We start from the raw sequence: 24773 nt of genomic DNA, 5'->3' as shown, positions 1-24773 counted from the left end.
GTGGAAGTTCGCTCGGCGCGCACATGGCAGATCGCTTTTTCTAGGCTCCCTTCCTCAAACCCCCGTGCTCCGCGATCCAGCTCATCCGAGAACTATGCATCCAATCCTCTAATGGGATTACCAGATTTCCGCGGCTGAATGGTCACCCTGTCGTCGTCGAGACGCCTTTTTTCGACCCCGCACCGAGGAATTTAATCAGGCGGCAATCGATCACTCGTTTTTCGAATCCCGCTGACTTACTTCGACGGCCGAGTAGAAGTGCTCGATGGCTCTCTCAGATGAGATGCATTTATTCCTTCATTTGCGCGTAAGTATCGCGACCGTGCGCTGCGTCTCGTAATTATAATCTCGAATATGGTATGCTTTCTTCATCATTATATTATACAGAGCAATAAGAACAGCAAATAAACTTAATACAAAATCGACGCAGCAACTCTAGCCATCGCCTCTATGTGATATAAAAGGGTCTTACTAGCTCGTTAATAAAGAACAATAATAATATTAACTACGATGTATAAAAATTGGCAATTTTTTGGATGGTTCTGTAGTTATGACTCACAGTGTGCGTGCTAGATTTCAAACAAAATTCGACATTATTCGACTTGGACAAGATATTTTATTCAAGCGATAATTTTCTTCCTAACAAATTATTTATTTATCCGAAGAATCTCATATTCTAACGAATTATCTGAATGGAGATTGTGAAACTATTTGAATAATATTGCAAATGATTCTTATCTTAGAATCATCTGATTCGAATGCAATTTTAATCAAATAAATTCTTATTCGGACAATAAATATAATAAATTCTTATTCGGATAATAAATATAATAAATTCTTATTCGGATAATAAATATAATAAATTCTTATTCGGATAATAAATATAAAAAATTCTTATTCGGATAATAAATATAATAAATTCTTATTCCGCTAATAAATATAATAAATTCCTATTCTGTCTACATTAATTTGTATTAGTAATTTATTCAATAAATATCGTAAAACATACGATATTCGTTTTTATGCGACAAAGAATCGAGGGCGTGAAATTATTTTGTACCATAGTGTCGCGGTATTTATTTTGTCGAGTGCAGGATACAGTGCATCACTGTCGGTTGTTGCAAAATGTTGGAAACAGAGATTAATAGCCTCGATTGATAGAACTCGAAGGGCTCTTATTCTGTACTCTTCTATCGGGTAAACCGATTCCGGATATAATTCGAGCCACGCGCCTCCCAATCAATCCCGAGCAACCGCTCTGAACTATATATTTGTCCACGTTGGTCCACGTTTTGTCGCGTTGAATTCGCATCGACGGATTTTTGTTCAATCACAGGACATAACTTTGATATAAGGACGTAACTTCGATATAAGGACATAACTTTGATATAAGGACATAACTTTGATATAAGGATATAACTTCGATCTAAAGACATAACTTCGATGTAAGGACGTAATTTCGATATAAGGACATAACTTCAATCTAAGGACATAACTTTGATCGCAGGACATAACCTCGACCGAAGAATGTAACTTCGATCAACGGGCGTAACTTCGATCGACGAACGTAACCTCAATTAACGAACGTAACCTCAATCAACGAACGTAACCTCAATCGACGAACGTAACTTCGATCAACGGACGTAACTGCGATCGATGAACGTAACCTCAATCGACGAACGTAACTTCGACCATCGAATCATCCGGCCGATCCAAAACACCTCCGCCGGCGATGATCGAAACCGACCGAGTGTTCTCACCGACCTATTTTGTCACTCCCATCGCCGGAGTCTTATTAATCCAGTCTAATTCCGCCTTTTAAACGGTGACTTAAGCTCCCCATACAGGGACTTGTTATTCCTAACTGTAATCGGATCCTTCTCTTCGTCGATCGGCTTCGCGCGAAGATCATTAGGCTTCTTCTCATCCTTGGATCTCTATCTGTTATTGGCAGTTTCTATTTCTCTTCCAAATTCACGGTCGCAGAAGATGAGTATGATGGATAATTCGCTATTGTTAACTGAAATACAGTTCTTCTGCCTTCACAATGATGGTCTAAATCCTCAGTTTCTAACGTTTATTTAGCCGCCATGTTGGAGAACAGGAAAACGGAAATTGTTACAATCTGGTATGTTTATCATCAAATTGTGTAAATATTTTTGTTATTTTTCATTTGATCTATTAATGTTTGCTATTTTTCATTTGATCTATTAATTTTTGCTATTTTTCATTTGATCTATTAATTTTTGCCATAAATGTATAAGATCCACAACCTAATTAACACTGTATTTATTTAAACTGTGTGTAAATTATTTATCACGAAAACATCTTTGTTATTTCAATAATTCTAAAATAGAAAATTCGTTTACCATTAGTACAACAAATAAATTCGTCAAATTAAAAACGGTAAAACATTTAAACAATTTCAAAACACCGTTACACAATATCCAATTCCCAGTTAAGAAAAAAATCATTCCATACCTCCGGCATCTTGTAATCGTCGCGGAAAATTGTCATTTTTCACAAAAAGGTCTATTTATCATTAAAAGGAAAATGATAGCGAAACATTAAGAGATTTCATAGTTTCGTCGTTTCTCTCGGAAAGAATGATTATACCCTAGACAAAATTGATAGACAGAGATGCGATCGCATAGACCAGCGGCGACTGCCATATTCGTTTCCATCGGACAGACCCCGATTCCCAATGAGTAATAATTTACGCGGCGTATCTGCTGGTTTTAGCCAAAGCATAAATGATCGGTTCGACGATTGTGCAATGACGAATGATACGAGCCGGTGTATCGAGTAACGCGAACCACGTTCCGCAGGCCGCAGTGGCTTTCTAAGCTACGGATCTTTTTCTCCAGATCGAATTGCCTTTCGTTCGTCTGACGACGACGATACCGAACGCGTGTCGCATTCGTCGCCAAACTCTCCGAAATATTCACCGTTATTCCATGCTCTACAAACGGTTGGAAAATACTAACAGCAACGGACGCCATTTTATTTATCAAATTCAACATTTACGTATTTACGTATGGACACACCATATCATGTAAGATTTCAATTATGCTGTTATCCCTAAGGTAATTTTTCTAATTATTCTTAAAAAAATATCTTATCTATTACATTAATCTATAATAAAAAATTTTGAAAGTTATCTTAATTGAAATATTCCCCCAATAAAATAATCTTACTAACATCTTCATATTATTTCAGCGGATTTGTAACCGACTTCTTGGAACAGAAGAGTTGAAAGTCAAAAAACAGCTATTTGAAAGTTTCAATAGTTTATTCGAGCCCTGCTTAACGGATTCTAATAAAAAATAGTGCTCCCGGTGCGATAAAAAAAATTGTGTGGCCCATATACGTGCGACGTGGCAGCCGCGGCGCGAAAATATCGTAACATCGTTCGTCTCGTATCGCGGCTCGAGGACGAGCCCGCGGAAAAAGGATTGCCCGTTTAATGAAGACGACAGCGGTCGCGATAAACGGGGAAATTCGCCGTTTCGCGGGAATGGGAGCGTGAATTATTCGAGAGAACTAGAGGCGCGCAGAATTTCGTAGATTGAGGAGCAGGCCGCGGCGCAAACTTTTCAGCCGTTCTCCACTTGATCATGACCTCATCGCCGTCAGCCGGACGAGGACGCGGCAAAAAATCTTATAATTCAAGTAACAGGCCGCTTTTGACACGGTTCGTTTCGTGGCGTAACCGCAACGAACGCGGCGAACCAATTATCGTAAGCTATTAGCGAAAACGGCCCACGGCGAAATTCTTGACATACTTCTGATACGGACCATGGCGGCCGGGGGTTGGAGGGATGACGAGGAGCTCCTTTAAATCCCGGCCGGTGTTCAACGAGGCGGCCGCAAAGAAAAAAAAAAAGAAATTCGCTTCACCCTCGACAATTAAATCGAGGGAAAATTAGCCGAATTATTCGACGCTGTTAACCGGCGTCGAGGCAACGATTGATTCAAGTTTTTGCACTTGATTGAGTGATCGATGACAACGATTCAAAGTATTAATCGCCGATAAACCGAGGATTATAGTGATTGATTGACGAATGTAATCGTCAATTTTACGCAAAAATTCCTAGGACGAACGTTGACCAAATTTGACTTCGTACCGTAAACTTTCCATTATACGATTAATTGTCTGCTTTCAGATCAACAAGTTGTAGTTCTTTACGATTCGCAGCCCGAAGAACCACAGGCAGAAAGAAGCCGGTTGTTTTTACGGCATTGAAAAACAGAGGATGAGCTTCATTCTGAACAGCTCTATTAAATTCGACAAAAAAATTATACCCTTCGATGCTTAATAGTATACCGTCGGTCCGTAAGTTCGTGCGGTTATAATATCGATTTGAATTTTCCGCGTAATAATTGCACGAAAGTTGCAGTGACGTAAATAAATATAAACTTAAAGTAACTTTTATATTTTTAGCGACGTGTAAACAGAAACATAACAAAGCACCATACTAGAAATAATAGAAGGTAGAAATATACGAATATAGTTTTCTCGACGTCTTTATTTAACCATCGGTAAAAATATCAAAATTGCTTTGCGTCTATAATTATGCACAATATCATATGCAAAACGTGTCGGCAATATTCATTCATGTTAATGAGACAGCTCACAGTTTTCAGAAAATTAATCACTTTATTACTTACGCGGAATGAATAAACAAACAATCGCGCAGCCCAAAGCTATCGAATAACGTGCGAGACGTAACTGTTCGACGATTGTAACGCGAAGAGAAATTAAATTCGCAGGAACACATGAACCGACCTACTAAAACTGACATCAGAAACCAACAGACAGCGTACAGAGCAACAATTATCGTTGCAACCCGGCCAGCAAACTCGTTGCCAATCCGTTCCTTAATTACGATGTCGCATAAACATAGCTCCCGAAGCGTTTCCAGCGAAAGAACGCAAATAGAGCGAACAAACTGGCTCGGGGACAGTTAACAATCCGGCGCAACAACAGCTATTAGATTATCGATTAATCCGAGCATTTGTTTTCGTTACATAATTCGCCGAAAGTTACAAGAGAGAAAGAGAGCGAGAGAGAGAGAGAGAGAGAGAGAGAACTTGGTACGACCGTGTTTACAGTTTCGGAGATTTTTCGAATCGCGAGCGGATCTCCATAATGGACGGCCGTTTCGAGCGGAAGGATCTGCTTGTTTTTCGACGATATATTACGAAATTACAGCGCGCCCCAAGAAAAATGGATCGCCTTTTTGTAGCCGCGACAATGGACATCGTAAATCGTCCGGGCCGGCGGAGCGTGCGTAATGCAACATCGCGACTACAGCGACCAGGTGAATTATAGTTCTCGATTCCTTCTAACCGCAACCGCGACCATTAATGACACGCGTGATTGATGCTACCGACGCATTGTTGTACGCGTCGCTCCTTGCGTTACCCGTTTCTTTTTTCCCTCATCTTCGGTTAAGGAAGGGGATCATTTTGGTAACGAAATTAGCTCCGGTCCGCGCGATTCTCCTCCACGAATTTTTTTCGGGGAGGAACGCTGCTCTGGAGTAGGACAACAGCGCTAATCGTCCTATAGGGCACAGTTCTGGGTTCAAGGGTTGTCGGGAAAATTTGATTTTTAATTATTTAAAGGAGAAGAGCTGTTTCGGAGCAGCCGAAGTGTATAAAAAAAAAGACTGGATAAAAAGATTCAAAAAAGTATTAGAAATAGACGATGAAATGCTCTGGCTTTTATGAAATAATGTTTCAAGATTTATTTGACGTCATATAGACGAGTATGTGTATTGAAAATACAACTAACTAGTGGAAATTGCACAGAAATTAGGATACACGATTTCAGTGCTGATGATGACGTTATTGGAAAATTGAAATATAACCTGACGTCTTGGAAAATTGAAAAGTGTCTATAGAAAAAATTTTCTGTGCATTATATCATGTTAAACATCATTTATAAAACTCTGCATTTACTGTTCGCAAAATCGATCTCTAAGAGAAGAGTTATTCCACAGCAACCTCAATTACCTTATGGGGCATTGCTCCGGCTACGTGAGAATAACAGAGATGGATCGCTTGGTATCACTCGACACGCACTTTTTAATACATAGCTGGCTATGATGCGTTCCCAGAAAATTGCAGTGACTAGCAAAATTTCTGCGGAATCGCTCCGACGAGCTGCACCTGCGTCGACACTAATGTCCGTTAACGTTATACTGTCTGTCCGGACAAGCAAATCATTGGTCAACTTCGCGGAAAGCTGTGTACAGCTGATTTTACAACTTCTGCCGGTGTATTTTTGGGAACAATGCCCTCGGTCGATTGCCGTTAAGCCTGTCACAATCACGACGCTCCTTTGCGCCCATTGAAACTGTCTTGCTTTCAATGTTGCGATTGCGTGATGTTTTCTTACCTCATTGCACCCTTACCTTGTTTGGAAATGTTTTATTTCAAGTGAATATTCTTTTCCCTCTATATTCAAATTCTTTTTCCTAGTTCCTCGATTCTTATGTATTGTTTATTAATTTCTACTAAGTATATAAGTAAATTGTGAATATATTTCTTGTTTTCCGCAAATTTTGTATTTTTTTTTTAAATTGAATTCAAGTAAAAGCATGTGTACCGTACTAACATATTTCTTCTTTTTCTCACATTTTGTATCCATCATTGGAGTTTCATTAGAAACAATTTTCTAACAGAAACAACCATAAAAAACCGAAGAAAATACTATGCCTTAAAGTTGTACAAGTTTGTAACTCCAGGTAGCAGTAAAAAATATAAATAGTTAGGAACAATTTTTAGCTGTAAAGAGATTATCAAAAGTGGAAAAGCAACTATGATTTACAGTTGTAGAGATTTTTAATTCTAATAGACGATAACAAATGTAAAGTAATAAGAACAATTTCCAATCATAAACAATGAGATACTGTTGCAGAATCCTTGAACTCCAGTAGCACATACGAATTTCCCGCGCAGCGGCTGGAATCAAGATGGCGGTTCGTCTGGAGGATCGCACCCACAGTCGGTATCCGAAGACGAGCCTAGGGACTCTACCACGCCCAATCGGAGTCGTCCGCGCGTCTATCTTCGTCTCTGTCCCACAACCAAGGGTGGAGGCGTCGTCGTTTGGTGGGCCAACACCGTTCCCTCCCTACCCCTCTCTCTCCGGACCGGTCCCCCACCTAACCTCTTGATCCGTGGCGGTGCATCGCGGCTCGAAAGGGAGCATGCCAGTCAGTCGGTTTTTATCCAGCGGACGGGACGGTGTCGCGGCGGTCTGGCGCGAGTGGCAGCGGGTTCATACGATCGGACAGTACGAACCGTCCCTAAGCTGCGTTCCGTGAGACGTTGTTCGGTCGGGAACCGAGGAAATCAAAAGAGAAGGAAGAGACCACGGAAGAAGAAAAAGAAGAATCGGAACGCACAGGTTCGCACCGGGGGTTTGATCTCTGTGATACATATTCGGTCGGCCGGGAACGGTACGTGGTGGTGTGGTGGTGTGTCCGAGTTAGGCGCAGGAACGGGACGAAGGAGTGTGTGAAGGAATCCTCGTGGCCACCGAGGGATCGAAGCTACCAGCGGAGGTGCAAAGCGGTCGGCCATTGCGCTTTCTTCGTGTCGCCGTTGCTACCGCGCGGTGCTCTGCCATCGGTGTGTGTTACAACATTATTGTATATACCGGGTGTACCGACCACCGTGTGCGTGCCTCTCCCTCGCACACCCTCGCAACACCCTCCCCCGACGTGGAAAGCGTCGCGCGATCGTTTACGCCCGTCTCGTGTTTCACGAAAACGAGGGCCGTGCTGACTCGTGCCCCGTGACGTGCGGAACACCACCGTCTGGCTCGGTCGGTAACAGCGTCCTCCTCTCTCCCTTTCCATCTGCATTGTTTTACGGTACGTCTTTCTCTCCTTCTTCTCGCCAAATATTCTCGGAGACATGTGCGCGTCCTAACCCGAGCTCGCAGCATCGGGGGTGTAACTTACGTTCGACGAGGTGGACCTCGCGACTCGCGTGTCGCCTCGCGTGACAGTTTTCGACCGGCGAGGCGCGTCTCGTGACCCGAACCCCGCCGGGAGTCACGTTTCGATCACGATAATATTTCGGCGGGCTTCTCCGCCTTCTAAGTGCTCCCAAGTTCATGGCCGAACAGGTGCTACGACCTCGCCGCTAAGTATTTACATCGCCGCTGTCACATTTCCGTTGAATCGTGCCCGCGCCCAGTCTTCTAATGGAAGCAACGTGCGTCGAATTAGAAACCGGGAATTCTGTAATCGTTCGCAGCCGTACGGACACTGGGTAGTCAGAGCGCCGAGATTTGATTTCTCAGTCGGGTGCACTCGCACAAGAGGCGGTTTTGTCCGCTCGAGACGGCGCGCGGTCCACGGCCGGCACAATGTCTCCCGATTCGCGGGCAAAACTTCTCTTCTCGCTCCCTTTCAATGAACTCGCCCGCGCGCGTTCTCTCTCTCCTTCTCTCTGTTCTCTTCGCTCCTCTCTTCCCGGCACGGCTCTTCTCTCCGGTTCTGCTGGCTGGCATCGGCGCTCATTGTCTCTCATTCAGTCGCCCCCGTCGCGTTCGCAAGCTTTCCACTCTCGGTGCACGGTCGCCCCGTGCTTTTCACCATTGCCGCGTGTCAGACTTCTTCTTCACCCGGCTGTACCGTTAGCGGAAAAATTCGGCTTTGTCCCGGGAAGAAAGAACAGCCCCCGCGAGGGCCTTCCAACGAGGTCTCCCCCATCGACAGACAGGTATGAACGGCGTTGTCCATTGGAAACTCGCGACGGATGCACCGTTCAATGTTTACTCGTGCAAACTCTGTGTGTCTGTTTCTCCCTATGCGTCGTAAGGGGTTGGTCAATATGCGTAAACAATTTGCATTTTAATAAGGGCCGCTTGAAAATTTCCGTTCGATGGAAATGCCAGTCGGTAGTTCTTTTAGTTTCTCATGGATGACGAATGTGTACTCTTCACCCTCGCGTTAACACGGGAGTCAACTTCAGAGTCATTGGAATTTGTTGCGATACTTCTGGAAGGAATTCGATAAAATTTTCAAATGTGACAGTTGAATGAATTATTTGGGTGTGTATGGAAAAATGAGGAATAGTTTCGTAGACATATGCATTGGGTTTAGTATGAAAACCTATGGTTAGATTGTGTATTTAAATTCAAAATAATCGACATTCGTGCCTTTCTTTTTAATATTTTATTCAGTTAAAAATCAAGCATATTGAAATTCTATAACCGTTTTCATTGTTTTGATCCAAATGAAATCCAGTCCACTGACAACATTTAGAACGTTCATATTATTTCATCCATACCAAATATAGAATAATCAATTTAAATATTGTGACATAGTAACATAAAGCGTCGCTAGAACATTATTTTCCGTTTGAAACTAATAATTGGGAAAGTATCATAGATATTGTACTATATTATTAGAATAAATATTACCATTATTATCTCGTGTCGTAAAAATTAACGATTAAAAAGGCAACGGGAAAGCCGTTAGTGTTAACCGGCAGTTTTTAATGTCGACTGTCGTTGTTTAAACGCCACCAGATTATCAGTATCATCGCGATAATTCGAACAATAGACGAGAAACGTCGTTGCACCGAATATAATGCGTTCATTCGAGTAATTGCTCGATTCTTCGTCCCGGCTCGCTGTCCGGTGTCGAATAGCTGGGCTAGCGAAAGAAGAGCGTACACCGGATAGGATATCCGATTTGCATTTAAAAGGGTTTTCGTTTCCGTATTATTGGAAACCGTGCTACGTATTTTGTTGCGCGCGTGCTGTCGGAACTTTGATCGTCGCCTTCTGTCGCGTGTTGATCGGCCCTTCCTGTCCGACCGGCAACCGTTCATGCTGATACGGAACAATTAATTTTATCCCTTCCCCCCCTCCTCCCGTTTGCGTCGCTCGCCACGAAGCTTTTCCACTAGTTACCCATTTACGTGTCCACCTATTCCAGTAGTTTTCCGCAACGTACTAGATTCTAGATCAGGGGCAGGAACCTCGTTTTTTCTTTGTCGAACAGCTGAAGAGATAAGGTAATTCGGGTAGTAAAGGTTCGCCAGCTATTCTGATCTCACGTTTTAACCTTTTCACGTCTAATTAGGTATTTCGTATATAATCCACTTACTAAATATGTATGTTATTCATTCCATAGTCGATCCTTCTGTTAATATTCTAGGAATAGAAGCAATTGTTTCTTTTTCTCATGGTAATTATTAGAGACAAAGGAGTTTAGTCAATGCAGGGGAATAGAGACTCCAGGTTTTAGAGAATAATAGACGCTCGCTTCCTGTTCTGAAACCACTATATTTTAACCCCTTCACGACAAGTCTTGTCACAGTAACGATCTTAGTATTGTACATCTTATTCTAGACTTTGTGAATTTACTATTCGATAACACAGATTAGGATATACTATTCATTCTTCGTAGAATAAATTTGTATTAATTCGTGTAGCTGTAAAAATAATGCATTATCCGGGAATTAATGATTTCGATTTTTAACGAAAATATATTTAGTAAGGCTTATATTCGGATACAAGATACTGACGTTCTTGTATGTAGATAATATACGATCGCTGCAATCTTTCTTCAACAAATTCATGTTTGTTTTTCATTGCTCCATTTAACTTTAAACCTACGAAAACCTAAAAATGACTAACGTACGTTATTTTATAAAAGTAACATGTTTTTCAATTAATAAACCTATTCGATTGTTTTTCATAAAAGAGCGTTTACAATGTCAAGAATCTTAAACCAACAAATATGGAACTTCGGTGTTAATCTACAGCTTAGACAAGAGCCGTCCCTATCTCGTCCCTTCGGTCGCAGGTTTCGTGGATTCCATGGGGTTCCGTATCTTTCTCCGGGCCGCAGAGACCCCATAGATCTAACATCTAGCAGGGTTCCTCCCTGCCACGGTCCGTAATAAAAGGCTCTCTTTCCAACGCCTGACGTTCGCCGATATCGTTCGTTACGTATGAAACCCATTACCGGCCGACACGTCGCGGATGCTTTTAACGGATGTCAACATTCCTGCATATACAGGCGCGATGGGACACCGCGATTGATCGATTATTGGCAGTTTCTATTTCCGCACATAATCCGGCTGCGAGCCATTCGACGTAAAACAAATATAACCATGGTGACCCGTTGCGACGAGTACGCGAGAGACCCGGGTACCGACGACGCGAGAACGACCGTCTCCTCCCCCTCCCCCCCTTTTGTCCCCCATTTCGCAGCGACACGTTCGACGATCGTTTCGAACCCGCGTTCGCGCGGCAAAGGAGGTGCGAGGGAGAACGGACTTAAACGGCATTGTCGCGCAAATGCATCGTCTCGAGAGGACACGAGAAGTTTCACGGGGGACACACACCGGGAGCTTATTATTTATGAAACGCGCGACCCGTTCCTCGTGCTTGGAAATACCAAGCGGTTTTCTTTCTTGTACAAACAAACGAGCCAGCATCCAATTTGCCCGGTGATTAATGGCCCCTCCTCTGCCCCGTGAAAATTTGTTGGAAAAAGCCTTTCCAGTTCGGTTTTTAACGTTAGGTGCCGTTTAAACGTTGACCGTACTGTTTTGAAGTACTTTAAGCTGATTATCACACCGTAGACCATTATGTAAAATAGATATTTTGTGGTAAGATTATATGAAACGGACGATAAATGAAAATGTGTTTCTAACGGTTAATAGTTTAATTTCATAGATTTATAGATAGTTTCATTTAATAGATATTTGGAATCTATTTAGTTGATTTTAGTTGAGCAAATAAATAAATGTTAGTAAGAAAATTAAAAACAATTATTTCATTTCATCTTAATTTTATAGAATAAGAGTCGCATATACCGTTTAAAAATGAACGATGCATATTATCTTGTCCTATTTGAAAATATTATTTACTTAGTTATAGTTCCTTCCACACTTGAATGCATCTAATGCGGAACGTATATCTCGCGTTATAAGAGGATCTATCTTAGATCTTGATGAAAACTAAAAATACTCTACCTCGATTGCACAGAACAGGAGTTGAATATATATTAGTCTCCTTGAATAATATTAATGAATTGTAAATATTGTACCACTAATCTTGAATTCTTCTCGTGCTTCTTCTGTTCTGTGTTGCATCCACGTATCTACTCTCATTAGTGCATAAAATCCGCAATCTATTGGAATTTTGTCAGTGATCTAGCTCTAATTAACTTTTGGATAATGGCCATTTACTGTTTCAGTTATCAATTTTTCTCTTAACATATTTTTAGAGAGACCTATATTTGTATATACACCCGTATCTTGAAGAACGAAAATATATTTTGATTTGATTCGTCAAATATGTATTTCCCATATTTGTTAGCACAGGAAGTATATTTAAAGAAGAACCAATACGATAACGCAAGCAAGCAAGAACACATAGTGTTTGGTAAACAATATGTATGTATATGCAGTTCAAGCACGCATATGTTCCCAAAGTAAAATATTAATATTTGACCAATTTAGTATTTTGTATTCGAGGTTTTGTATGTACGACTTAAATGTCTATTATTTCCTACGTAAAATAATAATTATCGCGTCACGGATACTCCGTCGAGGTTTTCTTGCTCGAGGACATCGTGATACTATCATTCACGCGGAAAGCGGTATCGCATCTCGAACAGGAAGACTACGTAAATCGTTATTGTCGGTTTCCCGGTATGACGTCATGGGTCGACAAACAATTGAAATATGTATATTATATTGAACTTAGCCGACTTCTCCAAATAATCACGCCGATCGTAATGTGTAAACTTCATTATTCGGAACGGGGATACAATAATAATTATTATCGGGCCGGGGATACAATAACATGTGTTACCGGGGCGGGGATACAAAAACAATTATGAACCAATGCGGAAGATCGACGATACTATAACCAGACACACACACGGGTAATCCGTGAAAAGTTAACAACCCCCCGAAATCGTGCAAAATGAAATCTTGTTTTGAGTTATTGGTCCGAGCATATTGGTTCCGATGATTATCAAAATCTGAATTTGATACATTAATCAAAGACGAGATATGTATTTTAAACATTTCTTTAAATCATCGGGCTCGACAACTTTAGCAATTGGACAATTTTACTAGATAATTAGAACAAAATTTGCACAAGTAAAACACCAAGACATTACTTGTTCGATTCTTATGATTTTATAGAATGACTAAAATCTCATTATATTATTTGAATAATTTTATATTATGTTGGTTATATGAACATTATTCGAACCATATTATGAAACCAGTTCATTCAGAGATCGGCAAAAGATCCTTCATTCTTCGCGCCGATCAATGATATAGTTCGCGGTGGTGAATCCGGAGACCGGTTCCGCCATGTTGAAAGATCGCGAAGAACCGGAAACGAACCGGTGCGACGGTGCAAATACATGCGAAAAGAGGTGGTACGATAGGTCTGCTCGTCCAGCTTGGTAATCAAAGTGTCAGTTTATAAATAAAACGGTGCGGCATGGAAACGATTCGCGTTCGCCTGATGATAAGCCATCGGGGGCCCCCAGAGGTTGCGCCGCGCTCTCGAGGCGACAGTGATTTTTATCGGAAGATCGAGCGGAAAAAGCGTCGTTATTTCCTCCTCTGTCTCTCTCTATTTTTCCCCGCCTCTCTCTCTCTCTCTCTCTCTCTCTCTCTCTCTCTCCCCGCTTCGTTATCGTCGCTGCCCGCTTCCTAATCCGGTTTTGCGAAACAGGAATCGCGTCATCGTGAAAAAGCGTTTAGAAACTTTAACGATCATCGTCGGTCTCCTCCTTCTCCCACCCGAAACCGCCGAGGACGCGCCGCGCTCTCTCTCCCCCTGTCCCTTTTTTCGCCCGTTACTTAATTTAGAGCCGTGTCGGGTTACCCATTCGTTAGCCGTCGCAGTTTAATAGGATTTAGCCGATGTAATGCAACGAGCCCCGGTGCGCGATACTCTTTGACGGCAGTCCATCTAGTTTCGAGGCTAATTCGGCGGGAGTTGATTCACCCGCGGACCCTGCGAATTCGTGAAGTTCAAACCAAACGAAAACGGGCGTTGTTCGACCGAGTAGGTGCTGCGGATATTTTCAATTTTTCCTTCCGTTTCTCTGGCCTTCGATGCACGTCGACGTTTTTTCATATTCTTGATACCGCTTCGAGGGTGTTCCTCGAGATTTTGAGGCGCGATCAGGTTGGTCGTGTCGTTTTGTTACGAAGAATGAACATTTTTAATAAGTATCCTCTTCATCAATTCGATGGTGTTGATGTTACGCCATTTTATATTACTTCGAGAATTTAGTAACTCTTATTAATATGTTAAGTGTCGAAAATTACATTTTCGAAAATGTTGACTTAGGGTAGTGGAGTGACCGGTTAGTTGTGGGGTCATTAATTACTGTTCTTTAGGTTTGTTTGCATTGAGGTTTAGATCTGTTTATACTTCATATTTATCAAATGCTACATTTTTTGTTAAAAGATCAAACGAGACAAAAGAATAAAAAAGGGTTCTTTGCATTAAATAATTCTAATTTCAGTTGAGCTTCGTGAAGTTCTGTCATTAAGCGTGCAAAGTAAAAGTACAAGTTTAATATGTCTTATTCGATGAATATAAAATTAATTAATAAACCAACTTAACTCGAAGCCATCTTAACAATAAACCGTGCACATTTTGCTAAATAATGACACACCTTGTTCCCCGCAATGCGGAGAATGTGATTTTAATGCCGGTTTAATTCCAGCCCGCTCGTATATTCGATTTAACAATCGCGGAGGTGTTGTTCGCGCGATCCATTTGCACCCGAAATTCGTTAATTATGTTTGGCGGTCCATTGTGCCGCCGTCGGATCAGCATTTCGGCGGAAAGTGCGCCGTGGGAATCGGGGCCCCGGAAAAAGTTATATTAGATTACCGTGTGTCGCTTATTACGCCGACGCGGCGCGACGGTGCGGCCTGTCGGGTGTCGTTATCTTTATCCGCGCGGAGCGCACCTGCCGCCGCGTACTGTTCACGCACATGTGTATTCGCTGCACTCTCGCATGCGGAGCGCGCGGCGATAAGTGCGTGTCTCTCGCGCGGGCCAGATAAACGGGAGAGCCGCGCGGAACATAGCGATTCTTCGCACGCTACACCGTTCGTGTAACGAATGATCGAATCTTCGTCGTTCTATTCTTCTGCTGTCTGGGTCCGCGAGAGACAACGACGCGACTTCACGATACTATACGGTTTCACCTGTTCCTCCGGGCACCTGTTATCACATTTTTCACGCTCAAAAAGTGACAAAAAGTGACAGTCGACAACCGTTGATTTTTTAATAAAATCGAAAGAATATTCTTGATTAATTCTTACTAAATTAATTCCCCATTTAAGTCGTCAAACGTGACCGACGTTTAGAAGTTCAATCGTTAATTGCGATTAACAAGTAAGCAACAGTACTTCGATAGTTAGTCGTCAATTCATTTTTAACCCAACTCTGCACCCGTGTCAGAGATATGTGACGTCCGCGTTCTCGTACTCTTTATGAAAATCGTAAAATTACTGTTATCTTCCGCTTACGTTTCCGACTTTTTAACGCCGTCACACGTTCAGTACCAACATCAGAACCGCGTGACGTCCACGATTCCGTATTTCGTACGAGGCCGATAGATTTCGTTTTATGCGCGTTGGTATGCGTAATCAAGATTTTAATATTTTACACACTAAGCGCGCGCTGTTTTCCAATTCAATATGTTTGAATAATGCAGATCGACGGCGGAAATGTCAGTTTAGTAATGAACGTGTTAAGCCGAAAAGACGTTCACTTTAGCTAATGAACTGATTGGAAGACAACGGTAAGGTTTATCCAACTCGCCCACTCCTGATAATGATTTTATTTTATTGTTTTTTTTTTATTGAGAATGTAGTAATTCATCTTGATTTTGAAATAGATTTCGTTTTATCATCTTCCGACGAACTAATCGGTGTAACACCTTAAAAATATTCAAGACATTTGTTACAACTTTAATGAAGTTGAAAGTGTTTACGACGAAATTGGGAAGCTGCATATTTATTAATAATCTGTGAGAGCGATTAAAAAGGCACGAACTTACCATTTAGTTTCTATTTCTCGCACTCGTGCGAACGAGTTTTATTTCGCACGAAACGTCGCAGTCTAGTTATTACTTGGATCCCAGACAGTGGACATTATGCATACGCGATGAAACTGATTAAAAAAAAAATAGGAAAATGTAAACACGTTAGAGAAATGTAACAACGTTGCTCGTCAGAGTGACGCGTTCCATAAATGTGATATTAATAGCGAAACCGATTTCATTAGTCTAAACAACAAATACTCTCGCGGCTCGCAAACATCGTCGCGCCAAAGATCAATTTTGCAATAAAAATCGCGGCCGTGAAAGTGTTAACCTTTCGGCGCGGCGTCTAAAGGCCACCGTAATGGCACGTCAAGACACCGTTGAAATGTTATATTATTGCATAACAACGCTCGCGTATCGTTGCGCGGATCGATCGAAAGTTCCGCGCCGGTACCCGCGAAAACTTTCAACGCATCGATTCGTCGCCGATCGTTTCCCCGTTAAAATCTTCCAGTCGGCCGGCTCGATTTTACACGCAGCCTATCCTGCCAGCAGCGAGAACCAACTATTCGCCGGCTCGCTGCCGTAACGAAGAGAGTTCACGCGTGCATCGCCGTAGAGCAATAGCGGCATTCGTGACATCGTGACGTAAAAGTCGCGGTAAATAAATTTTACGCGCGCGTTATTTATGCGCCGCGCTCGGAAAATCAATGAGATTTTTTCGTCGCATTTTTTCCCCCCCCGTTTCGCGTCTTATCACGGCGCGATCTGCGCGCGTTCGTAACACGTAACCAGACCTGAAATACGGTCGAGTCCATTTAATTTTCACGTGACATCACATTTTTCTCGGATAACGATTACACGGAACGGTATAAACGTCGAAAGAATCTCTGTGTACTGCCGCTTTCAATTTGCAACGACTAATAAGAAACGGCTGTCTGTTCGAGTTCCGTTCCGGGAAATTAGCGAGACAAATTTTTATTTTCGCATAAAGATCCGCATTCTATTAATACCTTATCCGACGTTGCAGTCATGCCAGGGTTCGTAGTTTCTGTTTTAAGGAAATAGCTGTGTATAAAAAAGGCATTGAAGTCAATAACACGTAGGAAAGTTTAAGTATACCCGTTCGTTGGTTTATGCGAATAAAAATAGAGCGCAAGTAGAAAAGAATATGATATTCGAAATGAAAGCTATTATTAGTTTTCGAAATACATACTTATTCCACAATGAACTTTCTCAGTTTCGTCGTTCATATAAATTTTTTCAGATGATTTCTTTCGATATTCTCTTTTACTAAGTTTACGATTTGCACGTATCATTTGTTAGTTGTCTAAACAATTAAAACACATTGGAAGGAAGTAACAAGTGATAACTCTTGTTTAAAGACTTTTTTCTATCTACTACAATTTGCGATTTACAAGAATAAAATAAAAACTAGTTGAATATGTGGGGGTTGATCTGCACCCTTTAAAGTGAATGCACGAAAGAGAACAAATTGCTCCACGTATCAGGAAAGTTTCAGAATTTTTTCAATTTCGGGGTTGGTCTCACCCCTTGTCTGTCGGTTTTATATGATGAATCACTCTAGTCGGTTGTACTACGATTTTTCAACACGCGCGTTGTTGTCAAACGAACCTCGTAAACTACGCCTTCATGACAAATGGCTTTTGGACCATAGCTCACACAGTTACATTTCTGTTGCAGCATTACAGGTGCGCGGAAGACTTAAGAAGCTAGCTCGGGCTAAACTAAAGCGGCCTAAGAAGAAGATCATCGGTGCTTTGAGGGTCGACAGAGGGTGGTCTTCGGAATCGTCGTTTTGCAAATGGAAGAGCAACTGTTATCCTTCGGGGACGCGTAACCGGCGTAACCGAGAGCAAACGGAGATATTCGGCGCCGAGAGCGAAACGAAGAGAACGCGGTCGTGAGAGGAGCCGATCCTCTACGGAATCAGTGATCGAAATCACGATCGCGAAAGGATCCAACGGATGCCCAGGCATCCGCCGAGCAACGTCGACGAAGCGGTGGCGAGGTGAAAGGCAGAAGGCAGTCGGCGAAGTACGTGCGATGCGAGCGTTGTCCGCTCGTACGTGAATCCGCGGTACACACGTGACATTTTTACGATGCCACGCTGACAAGGTTCGGGGGATCAGCCGTGCGACGATCGTTAGCCGTGTGTGTCCCAAGCACGATCTCCGCTGGTATTTAAGAGAGATTTCTACCGCTCCGAGTTGCTCTGCTGCTGCTGCTGCTGTTGCTGCTTGTTGCTGCGCTCGCTCGCCACTCTGCGCCTCGCGCAACGCGGTTATATTTATCCGGTAATTTTCAAATGTAAAATGCTGCTCCAGCGTTTCATGTACCAGACACTTCACAATGAGTCGCGTCGCTTCCCTGTCCCACCGTTCGTCGCGAAAATATTCTGCAAAACCGGTGCTTTGTTTTCAACCGTGGGACGGCTAAAGGTTTCGTGGTCGGACGAAAGCCGAAACCGGACCATATTTTATCCAAAACAAAATTTTGCTCCACGTTTTGTCGGATTTTATATTTTAATCCATTAAGTTACATGCTTTCAGTAACCTTTTTATATAAAGAAAACAATATTGGTTGAATGATGAGAATGCAACAGATACGCTAATTTTATTCAAAAAATATATATATATAAAGAGAAAGTATATTTTTAGCTAAAATGAGTAGTTCAATGTAAAATTGTAAAGACGAACTTATACGAATTATTAAGAAAAAGTTTATTTTTATTTACTTTCTATTTCACGCAAACATCTTTAAATGTTTGTTCTGTATAAAGATCTGCAGCCTATTCATATGCCTTTTAATTCGCGTGAACAACTCGTGTTTAATTGCACTGAGTTTAGTCGGCTTACGGTTGAAACCGACAACTCGCGAGCAGAGAAAGCACCACTTTAGAGCATTTGTTTCTCGAATGTTGCGGAACTTTTATAGAAATGTTTTCGTAGAAGGTGTGGTGCGTATCTCGAAAAAGCTTTCCCGAAAGTTTCGTTGAAAAACATTGACACTTATGCGTGCAGTAACTGGTAGAATACCTTCGGTTCAGCAATCGCTGTGCTCATGAATATTATTATTTCTGAATGAAACGTATAAGGAAGTTGAAGATATGTTATAAAAAGTTTAATGACAAAAACGAAAGTTGAATGTACATCTAATACATTGCCAATGCTAAGAATAAGCAGCGCGACGCATCGAGAAACATTCGATGCATCGATCGCAACGAAACTTTATCGGAAAGATAACGAGCAAACACTGCACACCGCCCGAAATAACCCATTGCCTATCAAGCTTAAACGTCCAGCCAGTGAACCTGTTAATTACCGGGCTGGCATCATCCCGCCGGGCCATAAACAGTCTGGAAGAGACCAATCGACAGTCCTCAATTACCCAGCAGGGACCAAACTAGAGTACCCACTGTTAAACGTCTCATGAACAATTCATTCCTCCACCTGCTACAGTCTAAAAGCCAGTGTCTACCTTTCAGCAAAGTTTCACGAGAATCGATAGACACAATGAGCACATACGTAGTCGTCTGATTACAGGTCAGGATCCGAAACGACCTTATGAAGCCCGTTGGGAGAGGGTCACGAGCCGAGCCGAAGATCCACGAGGTGTAAAAAAAGAAAAGCTGGAATCCTGAGTGAATCCTTGGGGAAGGAAGTGGCTGCGCGGGTGCTGATCGTATCTCGAAGCCGAAACGACCGAGACAGAAGAGCGTAACCATCCCCAACTGCGCGGCAAGCTGAAGTGTTAAGGATCGACGGCTGGCGCTCGAGGCCAACGAACCCGGAGTGAAAAGGTTCTTAACGAGGTGTCCAAGACGAAACGACGTCGGCCGAGTCTGGACCGGACGTCCTCGAACCTCGAACGCCTCGAGTCGACTCGATCGAAGCGGACAGCCTGTCGACGTTCTTCCCATTGTCCTTGGTCCTCGGCGAAGGGGGACCGATCGGCCCTAGTGGTGTCCTGGGGCCGCAGATGGGAGCTGGTCTGCCGGAGCCCGACAGGGTGGTCAACCCCGGAAAACGACACCAGCCGAACGGACTTCTTCCGCTCGAGGCGATTATTGCTGACGCTGCCCCCCTCTGCCGACGACAACACACGCCGCCAGGCTTCTCCCTCCCGTTTCGGCCGCGTAAACCCGATCAAGCTGGAATTGATGGAGTTGGAGAACATCGTGGCGAACACTGTGTACCTGAAAGCGAGAGAAGGTGAGTACTTTCCGGCTCCAACAACAATAATAATCAGTCTGCGGATTTTTATGTAAAATAAACATTGTTTGTGTTGGTTGCAAGAAATAGAAACTAAATAATTAATTAATTCCTTTTAAATCGCTTCAACCCTTATAAGTGAGTACAGTTATAAGGTCATAAGTATACAGTGTCATAACTGAGTACAAAAACTGAACGATATAGTAGTTTTATATAGATTTGTTCAATAACCACGGTGGCCAGGTACCTTTATAGGAAGGAAAGGATAGGAAGTAGATAGGAAGGGGAGCAAGCAATTAATAAAAATATTTTATTGTGGTAATAAGTATAAAATGTTAGAGCTCCTCATAAGGGTACCCGAGTGACAAGGTATATCAGATTAAAAGTAATACTAAATAATCTTCCTTCTACTTCGAAATACATTCACCCAAATATGTCGTAAATCCGCAGACTAATAATAATTCACTATTGTACGTATTAGGTTGTTGAAATGGAAATGGGAGGTTTCATTTTTCATCGGTTTGAAAAATCGATATCCAATTCTCTGCGACTTCGTGTACACAAGTTGCAGTAACAATCTCAGCTCCAAGGATATCCCAATTTGAAATAGTCCGAACGAAACTAAAGAGTCCAAAAATACAATGCGTAAAAACTACGTTGGACATACAGTCTCTGTTCGATCCGTCGATAGTATAAATCAGCATCGGCAGTTGTATTTGGATTGGGTAATTCGCCGAAAGACTGTTTACACGTAGGAAACGGCAAACAGAAGTTGCTCGGCGACCTAATAATAGTCAACAAGCTTCTTTTTTTAAAATACTACGGGCCATAACTCCCGCTTTATCTGGCCAACAAATTTGTCCATTTGCAATTGTAAAGTTTCCGCACGACGTCGCGTTATCATCGGGAATGGTGCAACATTTTCTCCGTACGCCGGCAACGGCGTTCTCAGGTGTCTTGTCCAATATCGTGGTTGCGTAAGTCCTTTTCAACATTGTCGTCATTCATCCTCGTACCCACTTACCACGTGTAATGAAAGAATTACCATTGATACGATAGGAAATTGCCAGTCGCAATGAAAATTCGATGTCCAAGAAACGAGTGAACATTTGTCGAGCACGATTACAGTTTCGATGATTTTTTTAAGACTTTTTAGTAACAACGTATTACCAAGTAAAGTTTTCGTAAAGCTATTCCGTGCGACGCAGTGTTGCGATTAATAATATGTTAAAAAATCAATATATATATGAAAATATATAAAATGTAAAAATACGTGATTTTTTAAATTATTTTTATATACGTTGTTACGTCGAATTGCAAGACTGTGCGACGCCCCGAACGTTACGTTGGAGGATTATCGAGATCAGAGGGTGGTAGCTTTTTAATAAATAGTTACCGAAAGGCCGAGGATAATTGTGCAACGCGTGCACGCGAACGTTTTGCAAAAAAAAAGAAAATTCGTCGAACGAGCAACATTGCGAAACAACCTTTGATCAACAGGTTCCGTGACCGCCTCCCCGGATCCCTCATTTGCGACACCCGCCCACGCTGTGCAAATTGTGGGAATTCCGTGGAAATTGTGCGCAATAATTACGCAAATGATGTCTCGTACCAGCGCGCGTTCTATCTAGGTCTAGACGAATCTCGTGAAACATTTCCCGCCTCCGTTCGCGATATTCTCTCTCCCTCCCTCTCCCCCTTTCACGCGTTCATAATTTTCCATTAGGCTTTCCCCGAACGACGTCCTCTTGATCGCTTGGCAGAAACAGAAAAATAATCTCGTTTTAATAGATCCGCGTATAAGCAACACCCCCCAAGAACTTCTCAGCCTCGTACACGTGGAGTGACACTTTTCGATACTAAACCGTAAGCTGGAGCACTTTTAACACGTTCTCGGGGTCAAGAGCACTTAAGTCTTGGTCGAGGGTGCGAGGTCTCCGAGAAACGTCTAAATTTAGCTGTTCCTCTAGTCAATGGGAATCGACGGTTTCATTGACAAAAGGGGAGCCGTGTTCTGTAGCGTGTGATGTGGCTCTATTCCTGTCTTTTAACACTTAATTATTTTTCTTTCCCCGTTTTCTGTAGTATTCCGTGGTCATTTGCCATCGCCTGGGTTCTGATCAGAGTTAGGCATCCTTGAAGTCAATATCCCTTTCAATAATTATTTAAAGTTACTAGTTATTTAGTAGTTTATCTTATTTTATTTAGTTAAGAGATATAAGTAATTAATTATTATTTATATAGATCGAAAGATTGAAGTAATAACATTTATTTCTTAATCATAATCTAATTGCTTATTATTTATAATTTCTTCGACGCAATAAATGGAAATTAATATTTATTACACAATAAACGAAAGCAGTCCATTTGAAAAATAATTCCTCCTATGTGTGGAATGTAAAGACTTTGGTACATCTTAAATCTTCTCTATAATTATTTAAAAATTGTTTTGCTAGATGAATCTACCATGGATCGAAAGATTGGCGCTTCCTCTTTGCAACGACCTCTTAAAACTCGATGTGCGATTTTTTTTAAAGCTGTTTTACGACATCCGAACGATAGGTATACCGCTAACGATATACTAACATTACGCACACCGTAGAAGCTTACTTGTTCCCCATTTATGCTCCATAATACATCGAAGAAAAGTCGTGAGGCAAGTTTCAAGGAGTCGTTGAAAAGAGGAAACTTGGATCTTCAAATCCGTGGTGCATTCAATCGCCGGAAAAAATGTCCAACGATTTTAGAGACGTTTCCAATTTGCGTTATATTCGATACCACCTTTTTTTTTAAGGAACGAACGTTTCAACGCCTTCAGAAATTCTGCAGATTCGCTGAGAGGTTAAAAAGTCTCGCAGGACTGGATTATACATTTGTTCAGTAATGACAACGTTGCAGTGAAAGATCAGTTTCCTGCGACGACCAAACAGAATCGAAATTTACGTTGCGCGTCGGGTCGTTAAGGGTTAAACTTTAATGGCGCATTTTGCTCTAATGATTCCCGCCGTTTATAGCGCGACAAGTAATAGCGGACTGTCGGGACGCGAGGCAACCCGGTTGCCGGGGGTACAATGCAGAATAGATCGTTGCCGGGCGCGCTCGTAACTACGGCCGCTGGAAAACGGCAAGAATCAGCGCGATGGTACCGACGCGGCGCGTCCCGCGCGGAATTAAATAACCGCGGGTAAAGACATCGCGTAAAAAGAGACTACCCGGTCGTATCGCCGTCTTCTGCTCGTATCCTAATTGATATATTGGACAGCGGGATTGAAATACCGCCATTCGCTGCGGCGCCTCAAAGCGCGGACAAGCGATCCTTCCCGGATACACCTCGCTTTTCCTCCCCGTGACATTTATCGCCCCGACTATTTCTTCGCAATTAGCCGACGCACGGGATTACGAATATACGGGCACGTTTTACGAGCCACGATGGGAACACGTGTCCTTGCCCTGTCTGCGACGCGTTTTTCAAACGGACCCGCCGATGCGCACGGTGCGCTCCGGTAATTCGCTTTCTGCGGCTGAAATTATTTTAACTTTGTTTCAAGGTTTAAGGTTACAGTACAGTGGGTCACTGAATTCGTCGCGACGTCGACTAGAATATTAGCCAGTCGGAAAAATATGTACAAACATTTAACGAGCTCTAGGTTACCAGCATTTTTTATATTTTATTTCATTTATTTTTTACATTTTATTTTATTTATTATTTATATTTTATTTATTTTTTACATTTTATTTTATATATTTTTTATACTTTATTTTATTTATTTTTTACATTTTACTTTATTTATTTTTTATACTTTATTTTATTTATTTTTTACATTTTATTCTATATATTTTTTGTATATTTTATTCTACACATTCCTTTATATTTTATTTTTATTCTTTAATATTTTGTATATATGTGATTTGCTTTTTAGAATCTTATAATATTTTTGTTACGGTATTGTCCTTTGCAATTTTCACATAATATTTTCCAACTCTTTAAAGCCTTCGTTACCATCTAATGGTTGCGCGTAACAGCTTCCGTCGCGGGATTATCCGTTGAAATGAATCCCCCTTAAAATTGCTAAAATTACGTTTTTAGCGTTGTTTTGTTTCAAAGCTGTGATTATTTCTCTTATAAACAGGTTCCGAACAATTACTTCGGCGATATCTCGTGAACATTCGCGCGCACCGAGGTCGTGATTAGAGAAAATCGATGGGAAAAACAACTGATTCACTCCCGATAATTGCCTCTGTATTCCTGCGAACGCCTTCGAAACCTTTTTGCATAATGATCAGTCGATTTTCCGAAGTCCGTTGGACACTAGAAATTGCACAACCTGCCCACGGTAATGCAATAAACGACGCGCGAAGTTACTTCGAAGTGAGCTTCGCGAAACAACAATCTTTTCTCGATTCGACGTTTACATAATAGTTGCGAAAGAATTGGAAAATCGTATCTTATTTAAAT

General features: G+C 41.9%; 1 protein-coding gene and 1 long non-coding RNA gene across 5 annotated transcripts in view; both read left to right on the top strand.

Annotated features, from left to right (window-relative positions):
• Positions 1-6997: 6997 nt before the first annotated feature.
• LOC144478615 (uncharacterized) lies at positions 6998-20014 on the top strand. 2 transcript variants are annotated; one of them, XR_013495384.1, is made up of 3 exons: positions 6998-7644; positions 17787-18400; positions 19649-20014. It is a non-coding gene; the product is annotated as an uncharacterized LOC144478615 (long non-coding RNA). The 2 variants fall into 2 exon arrangements; XR_013495383.1 differs by having other exon boundaries at positions 19635-20014.
• Positions 20015-20113: 99 nt separating this feature from the next.
• Gprk2 (G protein-coupled receptor kinase 2) overlaps positions 20114-24773 on the top strand; it is a 30609-nt gene continuing 25949 nt past the window's right edge. For all 3 annotated transcript variants that reach the window (XM_078196653.1, XM_078196652.1, XM_078196654.1), the window contains exon 1: positions 20114-20317. In XM_078196653.1, coding sequence (XP_078052779.1) covers positions 20266-20317 — 52 coding nt within the window. In that variant the 5' untranslated portion in view covers positions 20114-20265. The remainder of the gene's footprint in view (positions 20318-24773) is intronic.

The sequence above is a fragment of the Augochlora pura genome, chromosome 3 (assembly GCF_028453695.1).
Source record: "Augochlora pura isolate Apur16 chromosome 3, APUR_v2.2.1, whole genome shotgun sequence".
In the NCBI taxonomy this organism is placed as follows: domain Eukaryota; kingdom Metazoa; phylum Arthropoda; class Insecta; order Hymenoptera; family Halictidae; genus Augochlora; species Augochlora pura.
Note: the sequence above shows the minus strand (reverse complement) of the source record. Positions and strands in the feature narration are given on the sequence as shown.